General features: G+C 51.7%; 12 protein-coding genes across 13 annotated transcripts; 6 read left to right on the top strand and 6 right to left on the bottom strand.

The window, feature by feature from the left end:
• Nucleotides 1-361: 361 nt before the first annotated feature.
• PPTG_18317 (hypothetical protein) lies at nt 362-1849 on the bottom strand. Its single transcript, XM_008916378.1, has one exon. The coding sequence runs from the start codon at nt 1076-1078 to the stop codon at nt 605-607; it is 474 nt and encodes a 157-aa protein (XP_008914626.1). The 5' UTR covers nt 1079-1849; the 3' UTR covers nt 362-604.
• On the top strand, nt 1447-2281 carry PPTG_24322 (hypothetical protein). The gene has a single exon (XM_008916377.1). It carries the CDS (start codon nt 1641-1643, stop codon nt 1941-1943), a length of 303 nt encoding a protein of 100 aa, XP_008914625.1. The 5' UTR covers nt 1447-1640; the 3' UTR covers nt 1944-2281.
• Nucleotides 2282-2376: 95 nt separating this feature from the next.
• PPTG_18316 (hypothetical protein) lies at nt 2377-6719 on the top strand. Its single transcript, XM_008916376.1, has 2 exons — nt 2377-2962; nt 3039-6719. Exons 1-2 carry the CDS (start codon nt 2465-2467, stop codon nt 4131-4133), a joined length of 1593 nt encoding a protein of 530 aa, XP_008914624.1. The 5' UTR covers nt 2377-2464; the 3' UTR covers nt 4134-6719.
• PPTG_18315 (hypothetical protein) lies at nt 4071-13983 on the bottom strand. Its single transcript, XM_008916375.1, has 3 exons — nt 13304-13983; nt 13165-13236; nt 4071-13099 (listed from the first exon to the last, which is right to left on the bottom strand). Exons 1-3 carry the CDS (start codon nt 13906-13908, stop codon nt 4174-4176), a joined length of 9603 nt encoding a protein of 3200 aa, XP_008914623.1. The 5' UTR covers nt 13909-13983; the 3' UTR covers nt 4071-4173.
• A 1-nt stretch (nt 13984) lies between these two features.
• PPTG_18314 lies at nt 13985-16018 on the bottom strand (the record flags this gene model as incomplete). 2 transcript variants are annotated; one of them, XM_008916373.1, is made up of 2 exons in its annotated part: nt 13985-14493; nt 14553-16018. In XM_008916373.1, the coding sequence occupies 2 exons, from the start codon at nt 16016-16018 to the stop codon at nt 14004-14006; spliced, it is 1956 nt and encodes a 651-aa protein (XP_008914621.1). The 2 variants fall into 2 exon arrangements, with proteins under 2 accessions (XP_008914621.1, XP_008914622.1); XM_008916374.1 differs by having other exon boundaries at nt 14004-14490.
• A 77-nt stretch (nt 16019-16095) lies between these two features.
• On the bottom strand, nt 16096-16534 carry PPTG_18313 (hypothetical protein; the record flags this gene model as incomplete). Its single annotated transcript, XM_008916372.1, has 1 exon — nt 16096-16534. Exon 1 carries the CDS (start codon nt 16525-16527, stop codon nt 16096-16098), a length of 432 nt encoding a protein of 143 aa, XP_008914620.1. The 5' UTR covers nt 16528-16534.
• A 147-nt stretch (nt 16535-16681) lies between these two features.
• On the top strand, nt 16682-18056 carry PPTG_18312 (hypothetical protein). The gene is made up of 3 exons (XM_008916371.1): nt 16682-16809; nt 16876-16935; nt 17005-18056. The coding sequence occupies exons 1-3, from the start codon at nt 16719-16721 to the stop codon at nt 17343-17345; spliced, it is 492 nt and encodes a 163-aa protein (XP_008914619.1). The 5' UTR covers nt 16682-16718; the 3' UTR covers nt 17346-18056.
• On the bottom strand, nt 17395-18614 carry PPTG_18311 (hypothetical protein). Its single transcript, XM_008916370.1, has 2 exons — nt 18051-18614; nt 17395-17980 (listed from the first exon to the last, which is right to left on the bottom strand). The coding sequence occupies exons 1-2, from the start codon at nt 18213-18215 to the stop codon at nt 17558-17560; spliced, it is 588 nt and encodes a 195-aa protein (XP_008914618.1). The 5' UTR covers nt 18216-18614; the 3' UTR covers nt 17395-17557.
• PPTG_18310 (hypothetical protein) lies at nt 18210-19607 on the top strand (the record flags this gene model as incomplete). The annotated part of the gene is made up of 7 exons (XM_008916369.1): nt 18210-18297; nt 18366-18746; nt 18810-18884; nt 18948-19069; nt 19136-19300; nt 19377-19441; nt 19502-19607. The coding sequence occupies 7 exons, from the start codon at nt 18210-18212 to the stop codon at nt 19605-19607; spliced, it is 1002 nt and encodes a 333-aa protein (XP_008914617.1).
• A 454-nt stretch (nt 19608-20061) lies between these two features.
• PPTG_18309 (protein disulfide-isomerase domain) lies at nt 20062-21627 on the top strand (the record flags this gene model as incomplete). The annotated part of the gene is made up of 1 exon (XM_008916368.1): nt 20062-21627. The coding sequence occupies one exon, from the start codon at nt 20062-20064 to the stop codon at nt 21625-21627; it is 1566 nt and encodes a 521-aa protein (XP_008914616.1).
• Nucleotides 21628-21806: 179 nt separating this feature from the next.
• PPTG_18308 (hypothetical protein) lies at nt 21807-22374 on the top strand (the record flags this gene model as incomplete). The annotated part of the gene is made up of 4 exons (XM_008916367.1): nt 21807-21900; nt 21956-22004; nt 22070-22087; nt 22149-22374. The coding sequence occupies 4 exons, from the start codon at nt 21807-21809 to the stop codon at nt 22372-22374; spliced, it is 387 nt and encodes a 128-aa protein (XP_008914615.1).
• A 163-nt stretch (nt 22375-22537) lies between these two features.
• Nucleotides 22538-24304, bottom strand: PPTG_18307 (hypothetical protein). Its single transcript, XM_008916366.1, has 2 exons — nt 23816-24304; nt 22538-23731 (listed from the first exon to the last, which is right to left on the bottom strand). Exons 1-2 carry the CDS (start codon nt 24054-24056, stop codon nt 22734-22736), a joined length of 1239 nt encoding a protein of 412 aa, XP_008914614.1. The 5' UTR covers nt 24057-24304; the 3' UTR covers nt 22538-22733.
• Between the last annotated feature and the right edge of the window lie 1256 nt (nt 24305-25560).

Here is a 25560-nt window from a genome sequence, read left to right as displayed (position 1 = left end):
AAGCATTCTGGAGTTACTCAAGTGCAGGCTTTTAGGACTGGGGAGGCTTGCAGCTTTCGAGCGTTAGCTGCGAGACCAAGATCGTGATTGGAAAGACCATTGCTTAGAAATATGCTGCACTCGAAGTGGTGGGCTTTATGTCTGGGCACATGGGGATCATATCCACTCACACGGTGTGGAGAAGCACAACTGCTTCGACACAAGAATCCGATACAAGATAGCTATCAAGAACCACGAGTTTGCACTGACACACTTTGTGTAGCTAGCTTGGAAGTGCGGCGCTAGAGCGCAATGCATGCAATCAAAGCCAAATGCAATGCAACAGCTACATGTAGTATCCATTTTGTGGTATGTGATAATGGCAGGTATGCAAGGTTACTACATAGAGGACGATTAATACTTTATTTAAAATTATTCAACGATAGCAGCAAGTTACGTCCGCTGTTATTCGTCCTCGCTGATAGCATCAAGCGGTGTCCATAATCCTCGTCGGCGCTGCTGCATGTCCAGCGTGAACGGGACGCGTCTGCCGGCCACGGTCACTGTGTCGCAGTCTGTGTATGCGGCGGGAATGCCGATAAGTCCTGGTTTACTCGCCGTCGTTTTAGGGCACACGCACTTGGGTCCTTTGCCCAGCAGCTTGCGCCAGAAGCTGCGGCGGAGTTTGGCCGGGTTGGCAACAGGACAACTGATGGGGCAATTGGCAGCTTGTTTGGCCTCGCTGGTACTTTCGCTGGTGTGATTGTGCTTGCGTCGTAGCATGAAGTCTTTGGCTCCGCAGGTGCATTGTGTCGCGGTTGCAGCGTCCTTCTTGGGAGCCGGAATAAATACGGGCATGGGCGGCGCCAACATGGTGAGTCTTGCTCTGTCCGACTTCGATCTCGCGTCGGGTAGTGTGCAAATTCGGGAATGAAGTGGAATGTGCGTGGTGCCACACAGCGTCTCCGGTCAAACACACGCATCCTGTCGGAATGACGCTCGTTCCCGACTTTATGTGCACGCAGCCTTCGCCGACGGCACGGGTTACCACGGTCTCTGCCCCGTTCCGCTGTCCGCCCACAAAATACTGCGATGCCATTGGTTGTAGGCAGACTGCTTCAGTGTGGCTGCGTGAGTGCAACAAGACATAGCAGGCCACCACAGCGCAGAGCTTGACTGGAGATCACGCAGGCGTTTGCTGTGCTTCAGAGAGAGCGATGAATCTTAGGATTCTCTGCGTTGAACAGCTCCAAGTTAGAGATAATTCCCTGAAGAGACTTAAATGGAGACCCAAGGACTCCAGGAAACTTTGCTCCTGCGTCAGCGCGAGTGCCTCGTGTCGGCGTTAGAACAGAAGATGCATGCGAAGTACGTAGGTGCATTCACTCTGTAGACCACTTCAACTTGGTTGTCTCACTTCGAAATGCGTGTCGATTATTTTTAACGAGTAGAGTGCGTGTACAACTTGTAGCTTGGTGAAGAAGGGATAGATACTACTGACGACAACTTGGACGAATGGGACGACTTTCCTTCGGAACGTGAAGACGTCGTGTAGCTCGCGGTGCTGTTGCCGCTGCTTGGAGCACCAACCACATACCTGCTCTTGCTGCTGCTCTCCATGATCTGGGCACAGGCGATTTCCACGGCACCTGACGTCGAAAATGTGGCGAGGCACCCGAGCAGAAGGTGGTTTTGCACTGTGCCAATTCAAGGCCCGCCGTTTCTTTCCTCTTAATACGGCAACGACAGCAGGATACGGAGGCAGCCATGCACATGGTCTTGTTCTTGCCGAAGCTCCAGCGTCGCGCATGCCAAACCCGGATTGGGAGCACCGTGGCGCCGTGCCTCTTCTCCATCTTCCACGTCAGCTTTCTTATCTGACCTCAGTACACGTACCTCAACGGCGACATGAACGCATCGGCCATGACCGGCACCGCCAGCAAACGGATTATGTCACCTACTGAATCGATGAGGCCTGTTTTTCAAACGACAATGATATTCGGAACGAGTTGTCGAAAGAGCCCGCAAGTGGAGAGATCACCACGGACGCGGTCGGATAAATGGTTTATCAGTAGGAAGTCGACGGAGTGCAAAAGTGGTAACTGGCACGTTCACCGTCATGGACGTATGATGTCTTGATACGCATTTCCTCCAATGTTGGGTTAATTACATCGTCCATCATGTCGTCCGGAAACGCTTCCGACTGAGAGAATTGCTGGAAGTTTGTGCAGAGTGATATCTGGTGAACGCATGAGTATTCCCTTTAATCTATATATATTTCCCAAAACAACGCGAAATAGCAACGATCATGCAGTTGTCGGCTTTACTTCATACGGAAGGTTTGCATGTAGTGGAACGCTGTCATGAAAACGTTTTTAGTGCTCAAAGCAATAGACTGCCGAATCACCAAATCCTCCTCCATCCGATTCATTTTTGGGATCAGTTTTGGGAGTTTTGGGATTTCAAACAAACTCCGATCCTGAAAATGCTCGCCGCCGACGATGCGCGGCCGTCGCGTCCGCCGTTGCTGCTTCCGTCCCCGTCGGCCAGCGTGGCTCCCAGCGAGCGTAGTCGCCATTCGCGCAAAGTAACGCGCGATATTGCAGCATTAGATTTCCTGCAAAACATCCCCATGCACTCCGAGACCGTCGCCGCTGCCGCTGCTGAGCCGCCGGCCCCGTCGGAAGTGAACGCGGAGACGTCTACGGCAGACGGTGTCAGCTCCGCTGCACACACTACAGGGACAGGAGCAGTTGGAGGGCCCGAACCGGAGCCGCTGGCCGGACGAAGACTCCCGGGGATGGAAGCCACGATCGTCCATGTGCCGCCACTATTCCGCCACCGGTTCACAACCAAATTCCCGGCGGCGTCGGCCGTCGTACGACGCTGGGAGGGCGTCACAGCTCAACAAGGACTACTAGACTCCCGGCTGTTTTTCTCCAGAGGCTGCGGGTATCCGTTGGCCACGTCCACCATCATTAATGTACAGTAAACACACCGTCAGCATTGAAAAACAGTGGTTATATAGTGTATCTAATATGATTGACTTGCTGTTGTAGTATAATGGCAACGAGACGACAGCCAGAAGGAGGCGCTTTGCGTCGATCAGTGGCCTGGCACTCGAGCGACCATCGCCGACTCACTACGACTGGCGAGGGACGTCCTACTTCCGCTTACTTCACGCCACCTGGTCGGCCTGCGACCCGGATCGAGATCGGGAAGACGCGCACCCGGAGCGAGTTCCATTCTCTGCCAACTTCCTGGACGATCCGGAGTTCCGACAGGGTCGTCATCGACACGTAGTGCGAGGCGACAAAAGTCTCGGCCCCATTGTGTCCAGCATTTTGCTGTTCGTGAAACCCCACGACCTCAAGGACGAATTGAACCAGAAATTCCAAGAGAAACACGCCTGGTGGCTGCAGGATCCGTCGCTGTCGTTGAGTAAACTCCGACATCTCAAGCGAGAGGCACTGATGTGTAGCCAGCGTCTGAACCTCGAGGTCGCGACCGTGGCTCTTGCCTGTGTGCTCTTCGAGAAGCTCGTACTGCAGCACTACGTCACCAAAGCCAATCGCAAGCTCTACATGGCTGTGTGCTTCCTCTTGGCTGTCAAGTTCAACGAACCCTGCGCATCCGACGAGCGAAAACGTGTCATCCGGCTGCTTCTGGAAGATATCGACCGAGCGCACGCGTTACCATCGCGTGACGTTCTCACAGCAGAGTTCACAGTCTACGCGCAACTTTCCTTCAATCTTCACGTCCCGATCGCTGAGGTTCATCCGCATTTTGTTCGACTACTAAAACTCATTGAGAGTAACCCACGCAAATATCTGGACGACGACATCTTCACGTCTTACTCGGCGTTGTTGGCGATGGAGGAACAGGCGGAGAACCTTGGTATGGTGTTATCGGATCCGTTAGATGGCTTTGATGAGACCACAGACGGCGAGGCGAGACTGAGTGACGAAGAAGACGACGCTAGTGAAAAAGACGGCGAACAAAGAGGAAGGAAGCGGAAAAACTCTGGAGAACGAGGCAAAGGCAGCTCTGGGGATCCATCCATGTTTCCTTGGCACAATGTATCATTCACACAATGGTGGAGAAAGCGACGCAGTCCACGAGAGCGGCATGAATCAGCATCTACTGCCATTTGAGACTGGAATCATCTATTACGTTTATGCTATTGTGTCCCAATTACTCGAAGCCAAGTAGAATGTTTTCCGTGCCTTCTCCATAGACTCGCACACGCTCGAAGAGGACGTCAATGATCTCTGCACGGACATTTGGAGGGATTGTTGATGCCATTTCAGGGTCCAGAGGTAAAACAATTCCTAGGCGAATCGCCTTCCTGCTATCCTGGAGGAACGTCTGCATCTCGGTCCAAGTAACATACACAGTCTGCTGCTGTTGCTCCGTGTCGCTGTTGAACACTTCGACTCGGAAGAGCTGCTGTCTAGGGACAAGGAAGATGGAAATGAAGAAGGAAACGTAATGGATCGACCGAACTCCCTGGTACCACAGCTCCTGATTGTGCAGGGAGGAACCTGGTGCCGTTGCAGGAGCCTGGATAACTGATTCAATCACTGTTTCGTGCGTAGCTCGGACGTCTTGTTCAAGTTCTCCAGAGGTCTCGGCAATTGCCTCATCACGAGCTCTCCATTCGTTGATTCGACGAGCGGCAGTCGAGTGTCGCTGTCCTGTTTCTCGCTCGAGATCATTCACAAAGCGTTCTTTGTGAGCGTTTCCTCCTCCTCTGGGTCGTTCTGGTCGCATGGGCATCGGGGCACTGGGTATCGTTGCAGTTTTCAAGACGCGAGGCGTTTGAGGCGACACGAGTGTGGAACGTGGGGAGGGAGTGTACAACTTGCTTGATGGCGGTCGGAATTGGGGAAGCACACTCTGCTGCTGGATCTGCTGCTCCAGCTTCTCAAGTTTTAGTCTCAAAGTCTTGCGTTCTTCTTGAAGACTCTCCACAGTGGCGGCCTGTGCAATCTCCACTTCTTTGCGTTCCTCAAGCAGCTTCCGGTAGTATTCCTCATTCAGCCGGAACTTACACGCCATATTTTCTCGGGCTTCTCGTTCACGCGTGGCTTCCAACTCGAGCGCCAACAGTTTCTCTTGATCGGGAGTGAAGCCTCCGTTGACCGCTGCAGTCTTCAGTTTGTCATACACTCGTGTAAGCGCCTTCTCCACTTGCTCCTGTCGAGTGAGCAACTGAATCTCAGCGAAACTCATGAACTCCCGATGGAAACAGAGTGCCAGATCGATGGCGCATTCCTTGTCGGCTGTGGCTCGTGTGACTGCATCGGCCATCCATTTGGCATACGGCGCGTTAGTGAAAGGAGGTGGAGCGTGGTCATCGTCCATCGTGATCTGCTCTAACGACTGCACCAAGAACTCTTTCAACGCCTTCAGCTCCTTGACACAAGCTAATACTGACTGAGTGACGTCTGTCGATACTTCGAACCTGTTCCCTGGTGCGCTGAGGATGTCGGTCGACAACCGAATGGCCTTGTAAACGATATTGATCGCTGTCGTATCTCGCTTCGCAAATTTCTCGAGCAATTGCGCTCTGGTCTGTGCAGCTGTAATCGATGGAGAAGCAGACGAATCCGACGTATTTGTCGTCTGTTTACGAACTTCATTCTCGGCATGCGCATACGTTGCGAACTCTAGTTGTTGAGCCTGTTTGTGGAGTTCATCGGCTAATCGTTTTTCGTGCAGCTTGGTCACTTCTTCCAGCGCTTCTGCGTGGGTAGCTGTTGCCAGTGCAAGCGCATCGTCACGAGCTTTCGAGATCTCTTTCAAGACACGAGCATAATCTTCTGCAGTCTGATTCATAACATCTTCGTGGTATCGGATTAAACTTCGCCGCTTCTCCTCTTCTTCTAGCAACATGTGATCCCATTCTTGTTGGGAAGCATAGGCGGATTCCTGCCACCACATCGAGGACGCTTCCAACCGCTCAATTCTCGCTGTTAGGGAGGCAATTTTACACTCGTCATCCGTGATTTGCTGATATAATTGCTGCTCCATGTTTTCTTTCATCTGCTGAGTCGATTCGCGAACTTGTGATTCATTTTGCAAGAACTTTTGATAGATCATCAGTCTGAACGACGAAGCGAATGGAGTGGTGAGGTTTGCAGTGTCATCAGTCAATTCACCACTGCAGTGAAGTTGGTTTTCAGCTAGAAATCGCAGTTCTTCCTTCAGTTCGGTACTCAGATCAGCGAGCTGTTTCCGTGCTTTGATGTATTCCTCATATATCTCCATGGGATTCTCAAAGCTGGGTACTCCATGGGAAGCAAGAAACGCTTTCTCGCTCTCGAGTGCCACCTCACGCTCCATTTTTTCTTCTATCAGAGTGTTTTGCCCTGCGAGAAGTGTCTGGTAGACAGCAAGCCGCGATTTATGAGGCTCTTGGAGGTCGAAACCGAACTTGTTTTCCTGTAAGAATTCGTTCTCTTGAGTTAGATCCTCTTCGTGTTGGTGAAGTTGTGCAAGCGTTTGAACTAGACGTTGGAACAGTTCCAGCCGAACTGCAGAAAGCTCTGGAATAGTTGGCATGGAGGCATCACTGACAGCTTCGAGACTTGGAGGGAATAGCTTGTTAGCTCGCAAAAAATCGAGCTCTCGTGCCGCACAACTCTCAGCCGTTCGCTTGTCATCAAGTAAGAGCGACATTTTGTCATGAAGCTGCTGGTAAACTTCAATCCGACAAAAGGCTCCATCTCCAACGTTTAGAATTGAGGAAAAGACCTCTTTGGATTCCAAGAATGCTCGTTCCTCAGCTGACGCCTTGTCCATTTCGTGTCTGGTTTGTGCTAATTCACTCTTAACGCTTTCGAGTTTTTCAGTTTTCCGTTGGATTTCTAGATTCAGCGAGGATTCCAGTTCATTCTTCTCGGTCTTTAACGAAGCCTCCACTTCGGTCTTCTCTGATCGCGAGCGATCTGCTGCTTGCAGCAACCGACTATAGATTTCAACACGTGCACTCAACGACAGGGAGATTTCCTTATCGGTATCGTCCTCGTCGGAGAGAAGATTGTGCTGACGTAAGAACACTACTTCGCTTTTCATGTCTGCTCTCCTTTGCTGGGCGTCGTCGCAAGCACGTTGCTGCTGTTTGATAAGCGCTTGTACGAGTTCAATCCGTGTTGACACAACTTCCACAGGAGAGAGCAAAGCTTGAGCCTCGAAAGCTGCGAGTTCTTGCAGCAATTTGCTTTCTTGCGACGCTTCTTTCATGAGATGATCTCGAGTTTCCTCCACCTGCTCCAACGCACTTTTCAGAGTTTCTTTGTCTTGCATCAAGTGAGATTTGTCGACGGTCAGAGCATCGATTTTTGTTAAGTCGTCTTTCATGCAGTCCTTTAGATCGGCGATAGATTTCACTGACTCTGGTTGTGGAAGCACTTGTTTCAGCCATTCGAGCATAGAATTGTAGCTCCGTAAGTCTTCAATAATTGCATCCATCTCGCTCAACGCAGCGTCGATACCACTATCAGTCTGTGCGACTTCATCACTTGCATTTATCTCCGGTACTTCACTATCAGATTTTAGTGAGCTTCGCTTGAAGCAAACAGACGACTCGCGTATCTGTTTTGTCTGTCGAAGAACTTCTCGTGCGCCTACCAGGAAAGTCGGCAGTTCCTCAACTGGTTTTTGGAATCCCAGCAGCTCTTTAGTCTGCTCCACAATCATCACCCGTTCATTGATCTCCTGCACAAGCTTTTCGATGTTAATCGATGCTGGTGAATTTCTTTCCTGGTTCTCTCGAACTTCGTCCAGTGTGATCTGCTGCAGAAAATAGTCGTAATCTTGAAGATGCTGCGCCATATCTCCAATCGACGCAAGCACAGGATGCGAACGGGATTCAATCGAGTCAATTTCGCGATTACTCAGCGATGTGGCCGATTCGGAATGCTTCAAATTCTGGAAGGAGTTCAATTCGTCTGAATCTCCAGTTGAGTTTGTCTGAAAGAGTGCCAGTCTCCCTGTCATCCTTTGGAGAAGAGCCACACCTTCCAGAAGAGAAACTAGTTCTTGTCGTGGATCATTCAGTTTAAACAGTCGACGAGATAACGATAACAGAGCGCAGTGCTCCCGTACGAGACGACTGATCTCACTTCCCACACTAAATGCACGACTTTGAGGCTCATTTTGCCTTGACTTGGCCACCCAACGAGAAGTTTGCGACAAAAGACGATGATAGTCGCTCATTACGAGTGAAATATCCATAAGGGGGTCTGCTAAGAACGGAGACGGTGGCGAAGATTTCTCGTCATGTGAGACAAAAAATGAAAGTGGATCCTGCGGCCTGTCTTCCTCTTCGTTTGAAAGTTCACAGAGATTTTGATCAAATTCTTGCATCGCGTCGTCAACTAGGGTGTCAACATCAATTTGAAGCTCGTCAAACGTGGGAGCATGCGACGGCGTTCGCGTCTGAACTCGCAGGGCTTCGAGACTCGCTCTGCTGCTTTCGTTACTTGCCGGGTCTCCTCCGTTCTTGCTCTCATCACTCAAAATGTTTTGTGCAAAGTCTGCCATGAGTTGTAGTTCTTCCACAAAAGAGAGTACTGCTATCACCTTGTTTTTAAGTGTTGATGGTGGGTCTGTTGCAGTAGGCTGACGACGAGGACTACCGAGTTTTGGCTGTAGCAGCTGGAAGTGCTGCAAGATTTTCATGAGCTGCTCTATAGAGTCCACGATATCATCAAGCATCACGGTGCCATCGTCGTCTTGTAATTCAAGCGCATTCTTACAGCGTTCAGCAAAATCCGCATTTCCTTGCCAATCTTCTCCACCCGCACCCGAGTCCGACCGATTGTTACAGACATTGGTTGTTGTTCGCTCAGACTCATCACGTTTTGAAGTCTGCAATTGTGTCTGTAGTTCGCTTATCTCCGCCTTTAGTGCTGTTATAACACCCTCAGCATGTTTGAAAGACTTAGACGTCTCACTCAACTCTTCCCGAATCGTAGCTAGGGACGCTGCGTGCTCTTCCTCTTCAAGCCGAGATCGCTCTAGCAACTCGTTAGCTTTCGCCAAATGGGCTTCGGTGAGGCGCAAGCGCATCTGCTCCAGTATGTCATCCATCTTGCTGTGGTCCGCCTGCGTCGGTGGGTGAGAGGATTCAGTCAGCTGCTTGTTCAGGCCTTGCTCGGGTCTTGTTGCATGTTGCTCCAATAATTCAATTTCGTGATGATGTGCCACGTGAAGTGTCATCAGCTCTAGTACGTTCGCACAGACAGCGCGTGTCATTTCGTCTGCCGCGTCGTTTAACAGAATCAGTAGCTCCTGGTTTTCCTTTTCAACGCGAGGATGAGAAGTGCACTCGTCCACATTGTGATTGCTCTCCAATCGATGGTCTTTCTCCGGCAGTAACGAAATCTGACGATGCTCTCGATGCGCCTCTGCTAATAGACCAACATCATTGCCACGCATTTCCTCCAGTCGAGCGATTTCAACGCCGTGATCCTCATGCATTCGCGCAATTTCACCGCAATTCGTTTCAGTCAAACGCTCAACTTGAGCCTCATGATTTGCGGTTATCTGGGCAACTTCGACTCGGTGGGCCTCGGTCAACTTCTCCACTTCCTTTAAGTGATCTTTTGTGAGTCGATCAACTTCGGTGCGATGCCCTTCAGTTTGCTCGGTAATTAAACTGAGGCGGTCTACTGTGAGCTCTGAAACTTGGTGGCGAAGATCATCCTCCAATCGATCAATTACTACCTGATGAGCATCCTTGAGTCGCTCAATTTCCCTTTGACCATCTCCCGAGAGACGAGAAACTTCGCTTTGGTGTTCAGCTAGCAGGTTCGAGATGTGATTAGTCAATCGGGTGACTTCATTTTGACTCTCTTCTTTCAGTTTGTTAACTTGAGCGTGATGATCTTCAGTCATCTGAGCGGCTTGAGCTCGATGGCTCTCGATCAGCTGCACAGCTTCACTGTGATGTCCATCCGTCAACTGCATGACGTCTTTGTCGTGCTGTACCATTAGAAGATCGATCTCCTGGCGCTGGATGTTGAGAGACTGCTGCAATGTTTCACACTGTTTCATCTTGTTCTCGAGATCCTGTCGCAATAACTCAACTTTGATCCGATTCTCTTCATTCTCCTTTAGTCGTTGATCACTTAAAGCAGCAAACTGCGTCTGGAGTTCAATGTAGGCGCTGTTTAACGTATCAAGAGCATTTTTGATCTTCCGCGTATCAGTCGTCTGCTCCCCTAAATTCTCCTGCAAGTACTCTAACTCTTTCTTCTTCTCACTCAGAGCATGTTGCAGGCCACTGATCTCACTGGCAGCTCGAGCGCCTTCTTTCCGCAACCCAGCAATTCGTTCTTGAAGTTCCTCAACTCGAATCACGATCTCCCTCTTCTCGTGACCAAGTGAAAGCATCAGTTGCTCTTTCTCCACGCGAAGGCTCGAGAGACTCAACTCAAGGCTTTCATTCAGTTGAACCATCTCGTCTTTACTGCACATAACTCGATATAAATCGCCCCTCCAATCTTCAACCTCCATCCGTGATACATCCAAGACACATTGCGCTTCGTCTTTAGTCTTGCAAAGCTGCTGATTGAGACCATCCAGCTCTAGGATTTTGCCTTGAATGAGCTTGTCTTTCATTTTAATTTCTTGGTTAGCAGCATCAAGTTGTCGATCAGTGTCCTCGTACTTCTTCAGAGTTTCGTTGAGGGTCCAGATCTCTGCATGAAGATGCTGCTTTTCATCCATCACTGTCTCCAGTCTTGATGTGGTGTCACTCAGCCGCCCTTCGACTCCTTCAAGATGCCGAATTATGTCCTTTGCTGCAGACAACTCGAGCATATGAAGGTACTTCTCTGATCGCATCCGTTCGTCATTTTCAGCCAATGTTTCTTTCAACAACTTCTGGTACTGACACTGAATTTCTTCCGCTTGCATTGTGTGGAGCTCCACTTTCTCTTGAAGCGTCCTGTTCGCTTGACTGAGGTTGTTGAATTGGATCTCTAGCCGCTGCTTCTCTGCTGTGATCGTCTGCTTATCTCGTGTCATGATCACCAACTCCTGCTCTTTGTCTAGCAATTCATCACACACTTTCTTCGTGTCTTCTGCGTCCTGTTTAGTCTCCAGTCGTAGCAGCTCGATACGGCGTTGAGCTTCTTCTCCTTGTCTCAGAGCAAAGGCGAGCGATTCCTCCAGTCTCTCGATAGTTTGTTGACAGAAATCGTTCTTCTGTTTGAGCTCACTCTGCGCTCCATGCAGTCGACGGATCTCTCCATTTTTCAGCTCAATCTCCCCCTCTGTATGCTCTAATTGCAGCTTCATATCCATCTGCATCCGCTTGATCTCCAGCCGCACATTCTCCATGTTGAGCCGCATACTTTCCAGCTTTAGCTCCGAGTTTTCGAGCATCCCCACCTTCTGGTTCATGGATTCCTCCACCATCGACAGCTTACCAGACTCCAGTCGAAGAGCGTTCTTAGTTGCCTCCAACTCCTTTGCTTTGGACGACAGCGTCTCCGTCGTCAGCTCCAGTATCTCAGTCTTCGTGTTGACGGTTTGAACCGTGTCCAGCAAAGCATTCCGCAGTTTTTCAATCTCGTCGTCGCGGCTCTTGATGACAAACGTAAGCTCCAGGATGGTATTTGCCTTGACCTGGAGGCCCTCTTCCGCAGCTTTTAGAGCTCGATTAGTGGAGTCTAGCATCATATCTCTCTTCATATTCAACTGTTTGAGACGCCAGATTTCACTCTCCAGCTCAGAGAGAGCCATGTTCTTCTGCTCGACCAGCTCCAGAGATTGTTCAGCGTGAACCTCGTAACGTTCTGTTAGAGCAACTTCCCTGGCTTTCAGTATATCGATACGTTCCTGTCTGGTTTCCAGCTCAGCATCTTTCTCGCGTGTCGTGTCTTCTGCCTGTTTGTTCTGCTCTCGCATGGCCATCTCCAACGCTAAGACCCTCGAAGAGTGAGCCTCTCGTAGCTGCATTACCTGCGCTTCATGAAGGTTTACAGTTTTGTCATGCTCCTCTCTACTGGCTTGCTTGAGAGATTCCAACTCAGTCTCATAATGAAGAACCAGTGCGTCTTTTTCTCGTGCTCGTTCATTATGCAGCGTTTCCAGATCAAACTCATACTTGGCGACCAAAGCTTCTCTAGCTTGTGCTGCTTCTTCCTTATTTCTTGCCACTTCAGCAGCATGAGCTTCAGCCATCGAGTTCAATTTGTCTTGGTAGGACGCTATCGTCTGTGAGAGCTCCTGGGCAGCAGCAGAGCGGTTACTCTCAGTCTCTTCAGCATGCGTTTGCACCAGCAAATGCTTCTCAGCTTTGGAAGTAGCTTTCAAAACCTCCAGCTCTGATGTATACCGTCGGTGTAGATCTTCTATCTGTGTCTTGAGATCTGTCTTGGTGGTTTCAAGCTCGTCGCGCAATGCCTGTGTCTCTCGACACCGACGGTCTTCCATTCGGGTGGATTGGTCGATCTCAAACATTCGAAGCCGTGTGATTTCTTCTGCCGCCTTCTCGAGTAAATGCTCTCGTTCCTTTGCATAAAAGTGTTTAAGCTTTTCGAGGGTTTCGTTGCTTAGTTCTCGATGCTCCTGAAGCTGTCTCTCTGATCTGTCCGCCAATGCAGCAAGCTTAGTTGCAGCATTTTCCTTGATCGACAATATTTCGGCGGTCAAAGTCTTCTTCACGGCAGATAGTTCATCACTTGACGTCTGCTGGAGCTCGGCATATTCTGCTTGTGAACGCTGTAGTAGCTCTGTGTATGCCGCTTGAGTGCTGAAGTGGAGCTCATCTAGCTCTGCCTGAGCTTTCGTCTGAAGATCCTCAAGCGCAGCCTTGGCTGATCGCTCCCAATCCTCCTTCTCCACACGATTTGATGCTTCAAATGCCTTCACTCTAGACTCAGCCGACTGCCGAAGTTCCCGAAGCTCTTCAAGGTACTTCTTCTCCATTTCAGCGTATTTTTCATCCAGCTGCTCCAGCTTCTCGCGGAAAGCTTGGTCTTCTATCTCATGCTCACGCTCACGCGCTGCAACCAGTTCCGCTTTCTCGGTAGCATGTGCCTCGGATAACGACACCATTTCTTCGGCGTTATTATTCATCGCAGCTTCGAACCGATTCTCCCTGTAGTAAGCAAGAGTAGTGTGACGTGTTAAATTCTAACGGAGTCGAAGAAGAGCTATTCGTACATGTCGTTCTTAGCGTTCTCGTGCTGCTCATGAAGCGTAGCAACGTCCGATGACAGGCTTTGCAATGCAGACCTATTATATACAAGGGAGGAATTAGTGCAGGTTCGAGGAACAAACGAACAGACAGTGCTTGACGTACGCTGTCTGGTCGAAGGCGTCCGAGATATTGGGCAATTGGCTGTACATTTGATCCAGGTGCTGGTTGGCGGACATGGAGATCTCGAGAAACTTGTCGTTGTTGGACGTCAGCTGCTCCATGTCAACGCGATATCGTTCTTCGTTTGCGTTGATGCTGTCCTCGACAGACTGAAGACGTAATGGGGTAGCTATGGACACGGAAGTGTCGCCATATCCGCTGTTTCCTTCTGGCGCTGCAAAGAATGACGCCAAGTGGGACCCCGTTGGGAGTTCAGAAGCTGGGTGACGCGGTGTGCACCATGCCGCTTTCGTTGAGGGCCTCCCCAGTTCTTCCCCGTGATATGCCGGTGACGTTTCTCCATGGGGTATCGCGTCTTTGCTGGGTGGTCGTCGACGAGGAAGCAGAATCGAAAGACCGTCACTCTTGGACGAAGAAGCACGAGGCCTTTGAGGTCGATCAATTCGTGGCAAGACGGAGGTCTGGGTAGAATTTCGTGGAGATTGCTGGTTCTTGGATGTTGTGAAGCGTGGAGCCTTCCCCTCCACACCATAGGCAGCTTTTATCGAGCTGGGTGTCGACACCTTCGGGCGATGCGAGTCCGCCATTGTCACCTCGGTGTGAATACCCTGTCTGTGTACAGGGTCGCCTTCCAGAGTAGTTTCAAAACGCTCTGCTTTAAATGGCTTTGACTCAAAATTGTCTACTTGCTCACTGAACGAGATCGAGCAGACGTGAGTGCTCCTTGCGTGATTGAGAACGTGGGTTGATGCAATAATGCCTCCACGACTGTGACGCGAGTGCGAGGAGATGGAGTAGCTGGTCGTTTAACGACGGTTGGATAACGAGCATGATGCTTTGAATGCACGTTGAAGCCTCCTGTACTGGACTTGGTAGGGACACGCAGCTCGGCTTGCTTTGGGTCCAATGAACGTTGATTGGACAAGTTTAGTGATTCTCGTGCAGGAGGAGTCGGATAGAAGGGAGGGCATATTACGACCTGGTGACAATCTGGACGAATTGGTGTTCCGACAGGCGCATTCCAGGGCTTTCGACCAACAGCAGAAGAAAACTCTGTTGCTGCTGGTAGTTCGGGTGGTCGTAATTGATTGTGGTAAAAGACCCCTTTCACTTGCGTTGATTGTCGCTCCAAACCGTTGTTACTAGGCATACTGTGATTGCTTCTCGCACTCCTGCAGCGATACAACAGCTCAGCTAATAGACCAAACCACTGCACAATAACAAATTGTACCTGATGCGATTTCTGTGTGCAGTGCGAATCACTTGAGTAAAATTCCTCACTGCGTCCTTAATAGCCTGGCTGCTGTACGAAACAGCAAGCTTTTCCAGCGATAAGTTGACCCCTTCTAGTGCTTCGGTTTGTTCAGAAACCCCCTTTGTTGTAGATTTTGAGTGCTTCCTTGTCTTGATCGATGCCATGACAGCTCTCTCGATCGATGGTTCTTGTTCCTTATCGTGTCGTTTGGCTGCACAAGAAGTAGATGCCGCAAGAAAAGCTCTCCAACGTGCCACTTCGGCCTTGCGTTGGTTTATGCGTTCTCGCTCAATTTTCCTGTCAAAGTTCACCCCTTGTCCAGAGACGCTTGCTTCTTCAGCATTAATATACGTGACGACGTCCGTATGAGTCCATCCGCATGAAATTCTTCTCACTCGCTCCTTCTCAGGCAACTCAATCATGTGCGGAGAAGTGCTAGAACCGACAAGAGCATTGTTGTCTCTCAGATTTAGTCCCCACGTGTAAGCCTTTCCTGCAGACGTCACACATGTAGTATGGAATTCACCCAGCGCCACATCCTCCACTCCCTCAGCCAACAGCGACGCGGTGACCAGTAAGAACGGCCGAGATCGCGGCTTGTTGTCCTTACAACCAAGTTGTCCAAAGTCGTTGGCACCCCAAATGTACAGCAAGTCACAGTCGGAAATGACAGCCATGTGTCTTGCCCCACAGCGAACTGAGCGGACACGGACAGAAACCTCTCGCAATAGTTTTACCAGTGTCGGAGTTGCCACTCCGTCGCCCAGTTTGCCATCTCCTAAGCGACCGTCATCACCACATCCCCAAGTGTAGATGTCCCCGTTGCTAAGAGCACATGCACTGTGGTTCTGACCTGCTGCGAGGTCGAGAATGCTCTGGTCGCGCAGAGATTCGACTGCAATTGGTGTACAACTGCGCCAGCCTTTATGTTGCTGTAGCCGATGACCCAGGCCTAGTTGACCTGCTTGGTTGTAGCCCATCCCGAGAATTTGTTGCTGATGAGTCACGAAGAGTGTGTGAGCTGCCCCACATGCCACGTGTGTGACGTTGTTCCCAGCGCGTTGCACTGTGTGCATCACGCGCAATGCTCGACGGTGAGAGCTGAGTGTGGCCAGAGCGAACTGAACTTCTTGTGGCTGAGTGCGAGGCGAAAAGTCTCCCAGTCCCAGTTGTCCGTACTTGTTGCAACCCCATGTGAAGAGTTTCGCTTGGCCTGTGATTACAGCGACGTGATGCTTTCCACACGAAACATGGGCGACACTGAGAGGTTCTCTCTGCAGCTGCATGGGGAGCGTGATGACTTGCTGGGGCGTTGGTGACGACGTCGTGGTGCCGTTTCCGAGCTCGCCGTTGGTGTTGAGTCCCCAGGACAACAGTGTGGTGCCTTTTGCCTGTACTACCGCCCCCACAGAGAAATGGTAGCCACTGGCCAAGTGGCTCATGCACCAAGACGTCTCCACTGCTGCGCCTCCATCTGCTGCCTCATTGGATGTATCTTCCGGTAGAGCAGCTAGTATATCTAGCCGCGTGGAGGAGTCCGTAGTCGCCGTCTTGCGCTTCGTTGTGAGGCCTCCGAACGTAGCAACGGACACTCGAGAGGTGTGGCCTCTGTCTGCACCACAACATTGGGCGTCACGACTCGGTCGTAGTTGCGATCGAGACTGTAGAGACGGTGTGTGATGACGCTCCACTGCTGGCGATTCTCCAGTGCCTCCACGCGCACAATCTGAGGCTGGGCGAATGTATCGGGAGTGAAACACAAGCGGTCGGACGAGAGCCGCACGGAGCCGATGGCGTCGCTTGGCAGCAATAAATGCACCACCACGACGGACGTACAGGACTGACCCAGCCATAGAGAGTAGGCGGCCGATGCCCCGCCGAACGCTGTGCGCAGGAACGTGGCGCTCACCACCAGCGCATCGCGTTGCTCGAAAGCGGCGGTCGGGGTCATAAGTGCTTGCACTTGTGTACGTCACATGAGGTTGAAGCAGGACCGTTTTAGCGCACACAAAACATACATATGAAAGTGTGGTCCACGCGTTTCCGTTTGACTTGACGTTTGTATTCGGTGTATTCTGAGGGTGCGAGCATGTGGCTCAGTACGCAAAGCACCGAGAGGTCCAGAAGCCACAGCCAGAGACAATGATGCACCGCAGCTTGATGCGAACCGGAACCGCCCTGACCAAGCGCACAGCGCCGCGTCCCTCGTCGGGTGTGCGCCACTTCCGCAAGAGTGCGTCCCTGCCGTCGTTAATCCTCTTTGTGACCTATACTAATATGTCGTTGTGTCGGTCTTCAGGCGCCCCCACTAAGTACACCGAGAACAAGGAGCTCACGGGCCTGGCTGGCATCGTGGAAGGTAAAATCTATCGTCTATATTCCATCGATTGCCTGCTGGTATTAACGCAAGTGTCTTTATCTTTTGCAGCCGACAACCACGCCCTCTCGGTCAAGCTGCAGCACCTGACGAGCGTGGGCCTCATGGGCGCCGTGCCGCTCGCCTTCGTGCTCAGCCCGTCGCCACTGGTATTTCCCGTGGATCTGATACTGGGCGTGATCCTGCCGGTGCACGCCCACATTGGCATGAATAACGTCATCTCAGACTACGTGCCCAAGAACGTCCGCACACTCGCGCGTCTGGGATGGCTCGGTGCCACATCGCTCATGTTCTTGGGCCTGCTGCGTGTGAACCTGGAGGGGCCTGGCATCACGGAAGTCGTCAAGACCGTGTGGCGGGAGTCGCCCAACAAGAAGAAGCTCGAGGCGTAGATGGTCGACTGCTGAGCTTCTACGTCTCTCGTATCGTGTTGGGAACAGGAGCTATTCAACAAAGACTAAGCCGAGATGAAGGCACAGATCACAAAACTGAGGTGGTGTGACTTAAACTGAGCAGCTACTTAATACGACCTTGATGAAAAGAGCTCTACATGTACTCTTGCAATAGCGGCGTGGCTCTAATGTTAGTATCCTCCGGGAAGCCTCTAGGTGCACGTCGTCTGATTGGATGGTATCAGCAGCGTAGCTTGGCCATCGACGACGACGACGCTATTGCTCGCTTTCATGCACACGGTCTCACACTCGACAAAGCGCTTGCGGACTTTCACCACGCGGATGTGAGCTATCACCTTCTCGTCCACCAGCAAAGGTGCTCTCCAACGTAGATTCTGCTTGACGTACACGGCGCCCGGTACAGTACGGCCGAAAATGGTGGCGAAGAGACTTGCGGACAATAGTCCCTGCACCACGGGTTTGCTCTCAGCTGCGTGCTTTAGAGCGAAGTCGGCGTCTACATGCAGAGGATTATTGTCGCCTGAAAGTCGGGCAAAGGCACGTGTGTCCTCAATCGAGAAAGCATGAGTCACCTGAGCCTCCACACCAACCGCCGGGATGGTGCCCACTGGGAGCTAGCAAATGTTTCTCGTGTCAGTCAAAGCAAATGCAACACAATACAATGCAATAATAGCGTACACTCACCTGGGTAAGATCTCCTTCCACAACAAAGAGACCGTCACCGACCGACGAGCTCAACGCTCGGCAGCCCGCAGCCCGACGGGCTGACAGCATACATCGCCGCATCAGCATTTTGATTTCGTACTTAAGCGAAACGACTGTGTGGACGTTCATCATCGCAAAATGCATCGACTGTCAGCAGCGTTGACGGCGCCAACGCGTTCTTCATCGCGTCTGTCGCTGGGGCGTCTATTCAAGCAGCAGCCTATTGGTGTGTGGTGACTCTCTGGGAAGTACTTTACGATGCAGTGCTGACTTGTTAAATCTCCGTGTTATTAGAGGAATTGCCGGAGCTTAGAAGCATCTTGGCCGTGCAGAACCTGGTGGCTAAAATCCCAGAGCAACCAAAGCCGCGTCGCCTAAACGAGAATGACGCATACCGTCAGTGGATTGAGACGTACCGCAATAGTAACTCGCTGAGTGCTCAGTCGCAACTGGACAAGGACGCTTTCAACGCATTCGTGAAGGAGGCCAGCGACTACCTGCAGAAGCTGGAGAATGAGGCTTTCGACGGTTGTGACAAGATCGGACCAATGGAGGACGAGGAGCTCAGTAGCCCCAAGGCCGACGCGTTCGTGGAGGCAGTCAAGATGAAGCTGTCCAGACACATTTGCACGCAGGCAGTGTCGAGCTTTGACTTGCTGGACAAGGACAAGGATGGTAAGCGACTTTTCACTGCTTACAAGCGGGTTGCTAACATTTTGTTTTCCCTCCAACAATCAGGAAAAGTTCGTGTTGACGAGGTAGAGAAGCTCCTGCAGGTTGCAGCACATGGCAATGGAATAGAATGGCTGAAAAGTAAGTTGTAGGGCGATTCTTGTGGCAGAAGCATGAGGCTGATTTGTTGTGTTGTTCTACTAGGTCAATTTCATTTGTACGATGCAGACGGAGACGATGTTGTGAATGAGGCCGAATCGAAGCTCATTTTGGACTCCATGATCGCTACGCAGAAGGCGGTGATGACTGAGATTTTTGCTACTCACGTAAGTAGGAGATCACTCAGGCATTTTCCACCTTTGCTAACTGTGTACTCCGCGGTTGACAACTAGGTTGAGAGCATGCCCAAAAAGCACGAGAAGCTCTTCACCAAGAGCCTGTCTGAGGAGGATTTCAAGTCAAAGATCCCGGAGAAGGTGCGCTGCGTTTTCCACTTTGCCAACAAGCTGGACGAGGAGCGCAAGACATATGACTGGGAACTGTTTGAGAACTCACAGGTAAGGACCAAATGCTGTGGAAGTTGGCATTAATGAGCCAAAGACTAAACGCAGCCGTGGGGTGGTATCCTTGCAGAAGGTAGAGTTTCCTGAGCTGCACAACCTACTCGCCGTCTACGCAAAGGGTTTCTATGACGAGAGGTACGTATCGAGCGTGCAGTGTCACCGCGGAGCATTACTGATGCGTATTGCTGTCTGCAGGTTTACCTTTTATGAGCGCAAACAGGAGAAGAGGAACACGCGGTACAAGGGTCTGCTCCTCGCTGCTGCCATTGGCCTGGGTGACTACATCGCCGCTGTGATTTAGAGACGCTGCGGTTACCGGAGTAGAACAAACAAGAAAAGCAGCCTTTTAGTCAACGTCGCGTGGATTGCTTTGAAGAAATCTCATGTGTTTCATGTCGGGCTGGCCTATGAAGCTGGCCATGACACGTGGCCCAAAAATACGCTCCGTAAAAACTTGTTCATATCGTGTCTGTACCGGTTTACATCAAAAGCTTAGCTGCATAGAAAACCTGAAGTAATGGGGACTAAGGTCTTTACGCATATTAAATCCAAATTATTCTTTGTTGAAGCGGCTTTGCGGATTTCATGCTCCCCAGCTGATTTCATCCAGACCACAAGAAGCACCACTTAATTCGGACAGCAAAGTATCTTCCACGTTTGCATGTGAGCTTTTTCGCTGGTCACTTTGGATTTTCACGAGTCCTTCATAGCCAGCCAGCAGGAAGAGATACTTTTCTAGTTCGCGGGCTCGCCAAATGATGTTCATGAAGCAGGCAGCGCGCGCATTGGCGCTGCTATTCGCCGTGTCGATGGTGGTGCGTGCAGCTGAGTTCGAGGAGGAGGACGACGTGCTTGTGCTGACAGAGAGCAACTTCGCCGAGGCTGTCTCGGGCCACGACACACTGTTGGTTGAATTCTACGCACCTTGGTGCGGCCACTGCCAGAAGCTGGCGCCTGAGTACTCGGTGGCGGCTAAGAACCTCAAGGAGCTAGACCCGCCCATCCGTCTCGCTAAGGTGGACGCCACGGCCGAGAGCAAGTTGGCTGAGCAGTTCGCCATCCGTGGCTTCCCGACGCTCAAGTTCTTCAAGGGTGACGTTGAGGCCGTCAAGGACTACGATGGTGGCCGAACGTCGGCTGAGATTGAGAAGTGGGTGGTCAAGAAGTCGGGCCCTGCTGTCAAGATCGTTGAGACCGCTGAGGAGCTCGAGAAGATCAAGGAAGCCAACGACGTGGTCGTGTTTACCGTGATCGACGCCGAGGAGGGCGAGGCCCGCACTATGCTCGAGAAGCTCGCGGATACCGATGATCTGGCTGTGTACGTGGCCTCCACCAGCGCTGACGTGACGCAGGATGCCGCTGCCGTGAACAAGGTGGTGCTGTACAAGAAGTTCGACGAGGGCAAGGTCGTGTACGACGGTGAGTTCGAGAAGGAGTCGCTGGGCGAGTTCGTCAAGGGCAACAGCCTTCCGCTCGTCATCACGTTCTCGCAGGAGAAGGCCCCGATGATCTTCGGTGGTGAAATGACTGAGCACGTGCTGGCCTTCGTGGACACGAGCAAGGACTACGTGTCGGACATCGAGGCTGCTCTCAAGGCTCCGGCCAAGGCCAACAAGGGCAAGCTGCTGCACGTCATCATGCCCAGCACGGAGAAGCGCATCGTGGACTACTTCGGTCTCAAGGATGAGGAGATGCCTGCTATCATGCTCGTCAACATGGCTGGCTCCATGAAGAAGTACGGATTCGACTACAAGGCTGATGACTTTGTCGCTAAGATCGAGGAGAGTCTCGCCGATGACCTCGTTGCCTTTGAGAAGAACTACTTCGATGGAAAGTTGACGCCTCTGCTCAAGTCTGCCGACCCTGAGGACGACAGTGACGAGGCTGTTAAGGTCATTGTGGGCACGGAGTTCGAGAAGCGTGTGATCGACAACGAGAAGGACGTACTGCTCGAGTTCTACGCCCCGTGGTGCGGCCACTGCAAGGCTCTGGCCCCCAAGTACGAGGAACTGGCCGAGAAGTTCGCTGACGTGGACAGCATCATGATTGCCAAGATGGACGCCACGGCCAACGAGATCGACCACGCCGGTGTGGATGTGCGCGGCTTCCCGACGATCCTCTTCTTCCCTGCCAAGGACAAACAGAACCCGGTCGTGTACGAGGGCTCGCGCGACGTGGAAGGCTTCACGGAGTTCCTGAAGACCAACGCTCAGAAGTTCGAGCTGGACGGCTCGGAGCACGGCGCGGAGCAAGAGGAAGACGAGGACGAGGTGGAGCAGGAGGAGAAGAAGGACGCAAAGGCCGAGCACGAGGAGCTGTAGAGGAGTTTTTTAGGTATCGTTTTTTGCTGCTGCGGACAGAGAAGACACGACGTAAAAGAAATAAATGCAGAGCCTATTGAGCTTTTGATCCTTTCAGTTGGATGTTGAAGTGGTCTCTGTGCTTTGAACCGTCGCTTTATTCTCTACTAGTAGTAGATAGCAAAGTCGATAATTTGACGATGCAGAAGGTGGAGATCGCTATTCGGGTACTCAGCATATGCTACGCGGTGGGCATCGGCGTCATGATCCTTCGCTTGCAAGGCGAGGATACCAGTGAGTTGATGACTCTATCCTGTGTCTTTGTGAAGAGAAACTTAGCTGCGTTTAGGCTACATCATGCTGCAGGTGGTTTTTACTATGGTTTTCACGTGTCCCTGGTAGGTTTCACTCCCTGTTCCCCACTGCAGCAATAATTCTTATCAGTCTCGTCAACATGTTGCAGCTTGTGGGCTATCATTAGGTAACTTAGTTCAAGTCACGAGTGGCATCACCGCGTCTCACTTGCTCCTCCTGATCGTCAGGTGTTGTCGCGACTACGCTGCTCGGCGCAAGATGGTGGTGCTACCCGAGAAGAAGCCCAAGAAGAAACCCGACATTGCCGTGGCCACCGGCAAGGCAGTGCAGCGCACACAGGCCGAGATCCTCGCGGAACAGCGCGAGCGGGTCAAGAATCTCCACGGTGTGGGCGAGAAGAAGCTCAAGCCCAAGGTGCCCAAGCGCAAGGGCCCTCCCTCCAAGAAGAACTGAGCTCAGGATCGTCCACCCGGCCCGTCGCACTCGCTCCAATTGCAGACGAGCTCCACCTTGAAAGTCCAACTGTGGCGAATGGATCCACTCACACGCCCGTTTAACTAGCAAGCCGGCGGAGCGCAATACAGAGATGCAAAGGCAAAACCAGAACAAGCAGGAAGTGCGCATTTGGTTCCAACTGCTAGTGACAGCAGCACTTAATATATTTATATGAAAAGTAAATAGGGGCTGGTAAAACACACGAGCGGGCAGCACGAAGACCAAACCGAACAAGGATGGACGGGAGCAGGCCGCGCACGCACGGGCTCATAGATAGATACAGAGCGCCACCTCTCCTTTTCGCTTCCGATGACGCCTTAATGGAAGCGCTCGAACACGCTGAGGCGGGGGCTCTCCTCGTCGTTGCTGCTACTACCAGAGGCGTCCTTCGAGTCGCTAGCAGCAGCCGCAACGCCGTCGAACGGCTTGCTGTCAAGACTCAGCGATAGTCCAGTGGACCACGGCTGGGCTTGCAGATCGTCGCCCGCAAATGGCGCTGACGACGTCGACGGGAAGTCCTTCCACAGCTCATCAGACTGCAGAGAGAACTCCGTCTTCTTTGTTGCAGTAGCCGTCGATGTAGAAGCGAGAGAAGGCGAGGAGACACGGCGGCCACGACCGGCCTGGTTCGGGGTAGTCTCCGGTGGGGTAGCGGTGTCCGGGATCGGCTCGTCGTCCGAGGTGAGCGAGAACTTCATTAATGCGTCGATGGCATCCTGGAGGTCCGGGTAGCTCGGCGACGACGCGCTCTTTGCAGCGTTGTTCACCGGGACGGCTCGTTGTTGGGCGGGGGGCAGACCAATGCTGCCGAGCGAGCCCTGGTGCTTCAGCGAGGCACTCCCGTAGTGCTCACCAGCATAATTAGGGTGGAGGGAGGAGGGCGCGCTCATAGCCGGCGCCCCCCACGAGGAGCTCTTGTCCAGCGAGGACAGAAGCGAGTAGTTGTCTTTAGGATAAGAAGGCATCATTTGGTGGTGATGCGGACGAAGTTGTTGGAGATGGTGGGGAGTGGGAGGCTCGCCATAGAGACCGCCGCCGTAGCTGAGGTCCACCGATGGCGGGGGTGGGGCCATGACGCCTGCACCGAGGCCACCGAGTCGGTCCTTCTCGTGAAGGAACATGCCTCCACCCAAGTGGCTCGGGGGACTGTACTGCGGCTGCGCGTATCCCTCGGCTTCCTCGTGGATGAAACGGCAGCGGCTACCGTAGGGGCAGTGGCCTGATCCCCAGTACGACTTGCACTTGGTAGTTTTGTACTTGGGGTGCCGCACAACGTGGCGGAGCTCGGCGATGCCGTGGGCGAACTGGCATTTGGCTGTAATTAGGCGCGAAAGAAATGAGGAAGCGAGAAGTTAGTAGACTGTACGAGAGAGGGATTTATGGGTAGAGGGGGACGCACCTCCGTAGCGACAGTTGCCAAATTCCGAGAAGCGCTTGCACAGCTCCGTCTTATACAGCGACGACTTGGTGCCATTCTTGGGGCTATTCTCCTCATTCATATAGGATACGACACCCAATTCCTCGGGCGGCAGTGAGTAGCCATCAGGCCCGGCAACGCCCGCTGAGGCGTCAAGTTCCAGAAAGTTGTTGTCTTTGGGCATCGAGTAATAGCCGAGGTGGTCCATGGATGAGAGCAGCATGGCGCTTGGATTAGAACGTGGGCTTGGGAGGTCTCGGTCGGAGGGGTCGCAGGCGGGCGATACTATCGCCGACGGTCTCTATAGTAAGATTGGGATGAAAACCTCAGGGGGCACTGGCTTCTCCGACGGCCCCGACACCAGTCAGCTTCTCGAGAAGTTTGCGGGATGAAAACTAATACCAGCTTCGGAGGGGTGGATGCTGAAGTAGCGGGAAGAGGTGCGGTTCTCCGTTCGAATGTGCGTCGCCAACTCACTTGAACAAAATAAGTGAGATAGATGTCGCCCAGCCGCAGATGCAGTCAACAGCCTCGAACCAGTTCTCGAACGGCCAATGAAAGGTCATGAAGTAACGGAAGTAACACTAGTCATTTGCTTTTCGGCCAATCAGAATTAGTCCAACCGAAAATCAGGAATCGCTGACTGACGCCTAATAAAGACTGGATAATTACCACTGGTATGTATTGTGCCTTTCAGTTATTCTGCTGCGATTATTCTGGTATAGCATAATTCTATTCCCTTCCCAGCCTTAATTAATCCCTAAGGTCAGCTAATTCCATGCTATTATGGACTGTCTCATCTCCGCCGGTTTTAGGGCGAGGATGGTGAGCCTGCTTTAAGACGGAATAAGCTAATCAAGCCCGCTCCCCAATTTTTAACGCTAATTTACATTATTTTAGATCAAATATTGACGAATTAGCGTACGTTGTATTGTGTCTTTCACGCCGGTAGAGTGATAGTTCTGGCAGAATTAGATCCATAAAAAGGCTGTCAGCGCACATTTAAAGCTTATTTATTAAATAGCATAAGTCTGTGAACTCTTCCCCTACACCGCTGACCACATGTTAGATCCAATCGACGGTAATACGCCAGGTTACAGCCGGAATGGCGGCCAGCAAACCGCCAAACGCCTTCATATTGCTCGTACTCGTTCCGCAAAATATACGAAAGCGAGCAGTGGAGTTTGATACGGTTAAACCCGTACTAAATGATCACTGAGAACTGTTATATATGATTTGGAACGGATCCACCGACTTGGTAGTCAGTATAATGTATGAACCATAAGATAGCACCTGTTTTATCCACGCCTGAAACAAAACAAACCAACCAAACTGCAATTTATTGGCTCAAAGAAATATTTCACTCAAACCAAACCAAAGTTACGTGGTTTGAAGTTCAGAAACCCGTAACTCCAAACCATTTGGGCCGTTTGGAGTTCCCTGGTTCGGAGTTTCAGGTTAGAGAGTCAGATAGGTTTATCCTTCAAGTGTGTTGATTGGCAGAAAGGTGATCAAGTGACCTCTCCGATAGAGCCGCAGCACGTGCGGTAGGACAGGCCAAATCTTCAGCGACGTTTGAAACTTCAAGGCTACAGGATAGATGAAAGTCGCTATAGAGCCTTTGGCATCGACTGTGGTGTAGTAATTCCCACGGCAACTCTAGCTACTAGTGTAGGTAGGATAAACCCACAACAATACGTCTACCAGAACGGTAAACATCCTTCGGG

Source organism: Phytophthora parasitica (genome assembly GCF_000247585.1).
Source record: "Phytophthora parasitica INRA-310 unplaced genomic scaffold supercont2.83, whole genome shotgun sequence".
Lineage (NCBI taxonomy): Eukaryota > Oomycota > Peronosporomycetes > Peronosporales > Peronosporaceae > Phytophthora > Phytophthora nicotianae.
Note: the sequence above shows the minus strand (reverse complement) of the source record. Positions and strands in the feature narration are given on the sequence as shown.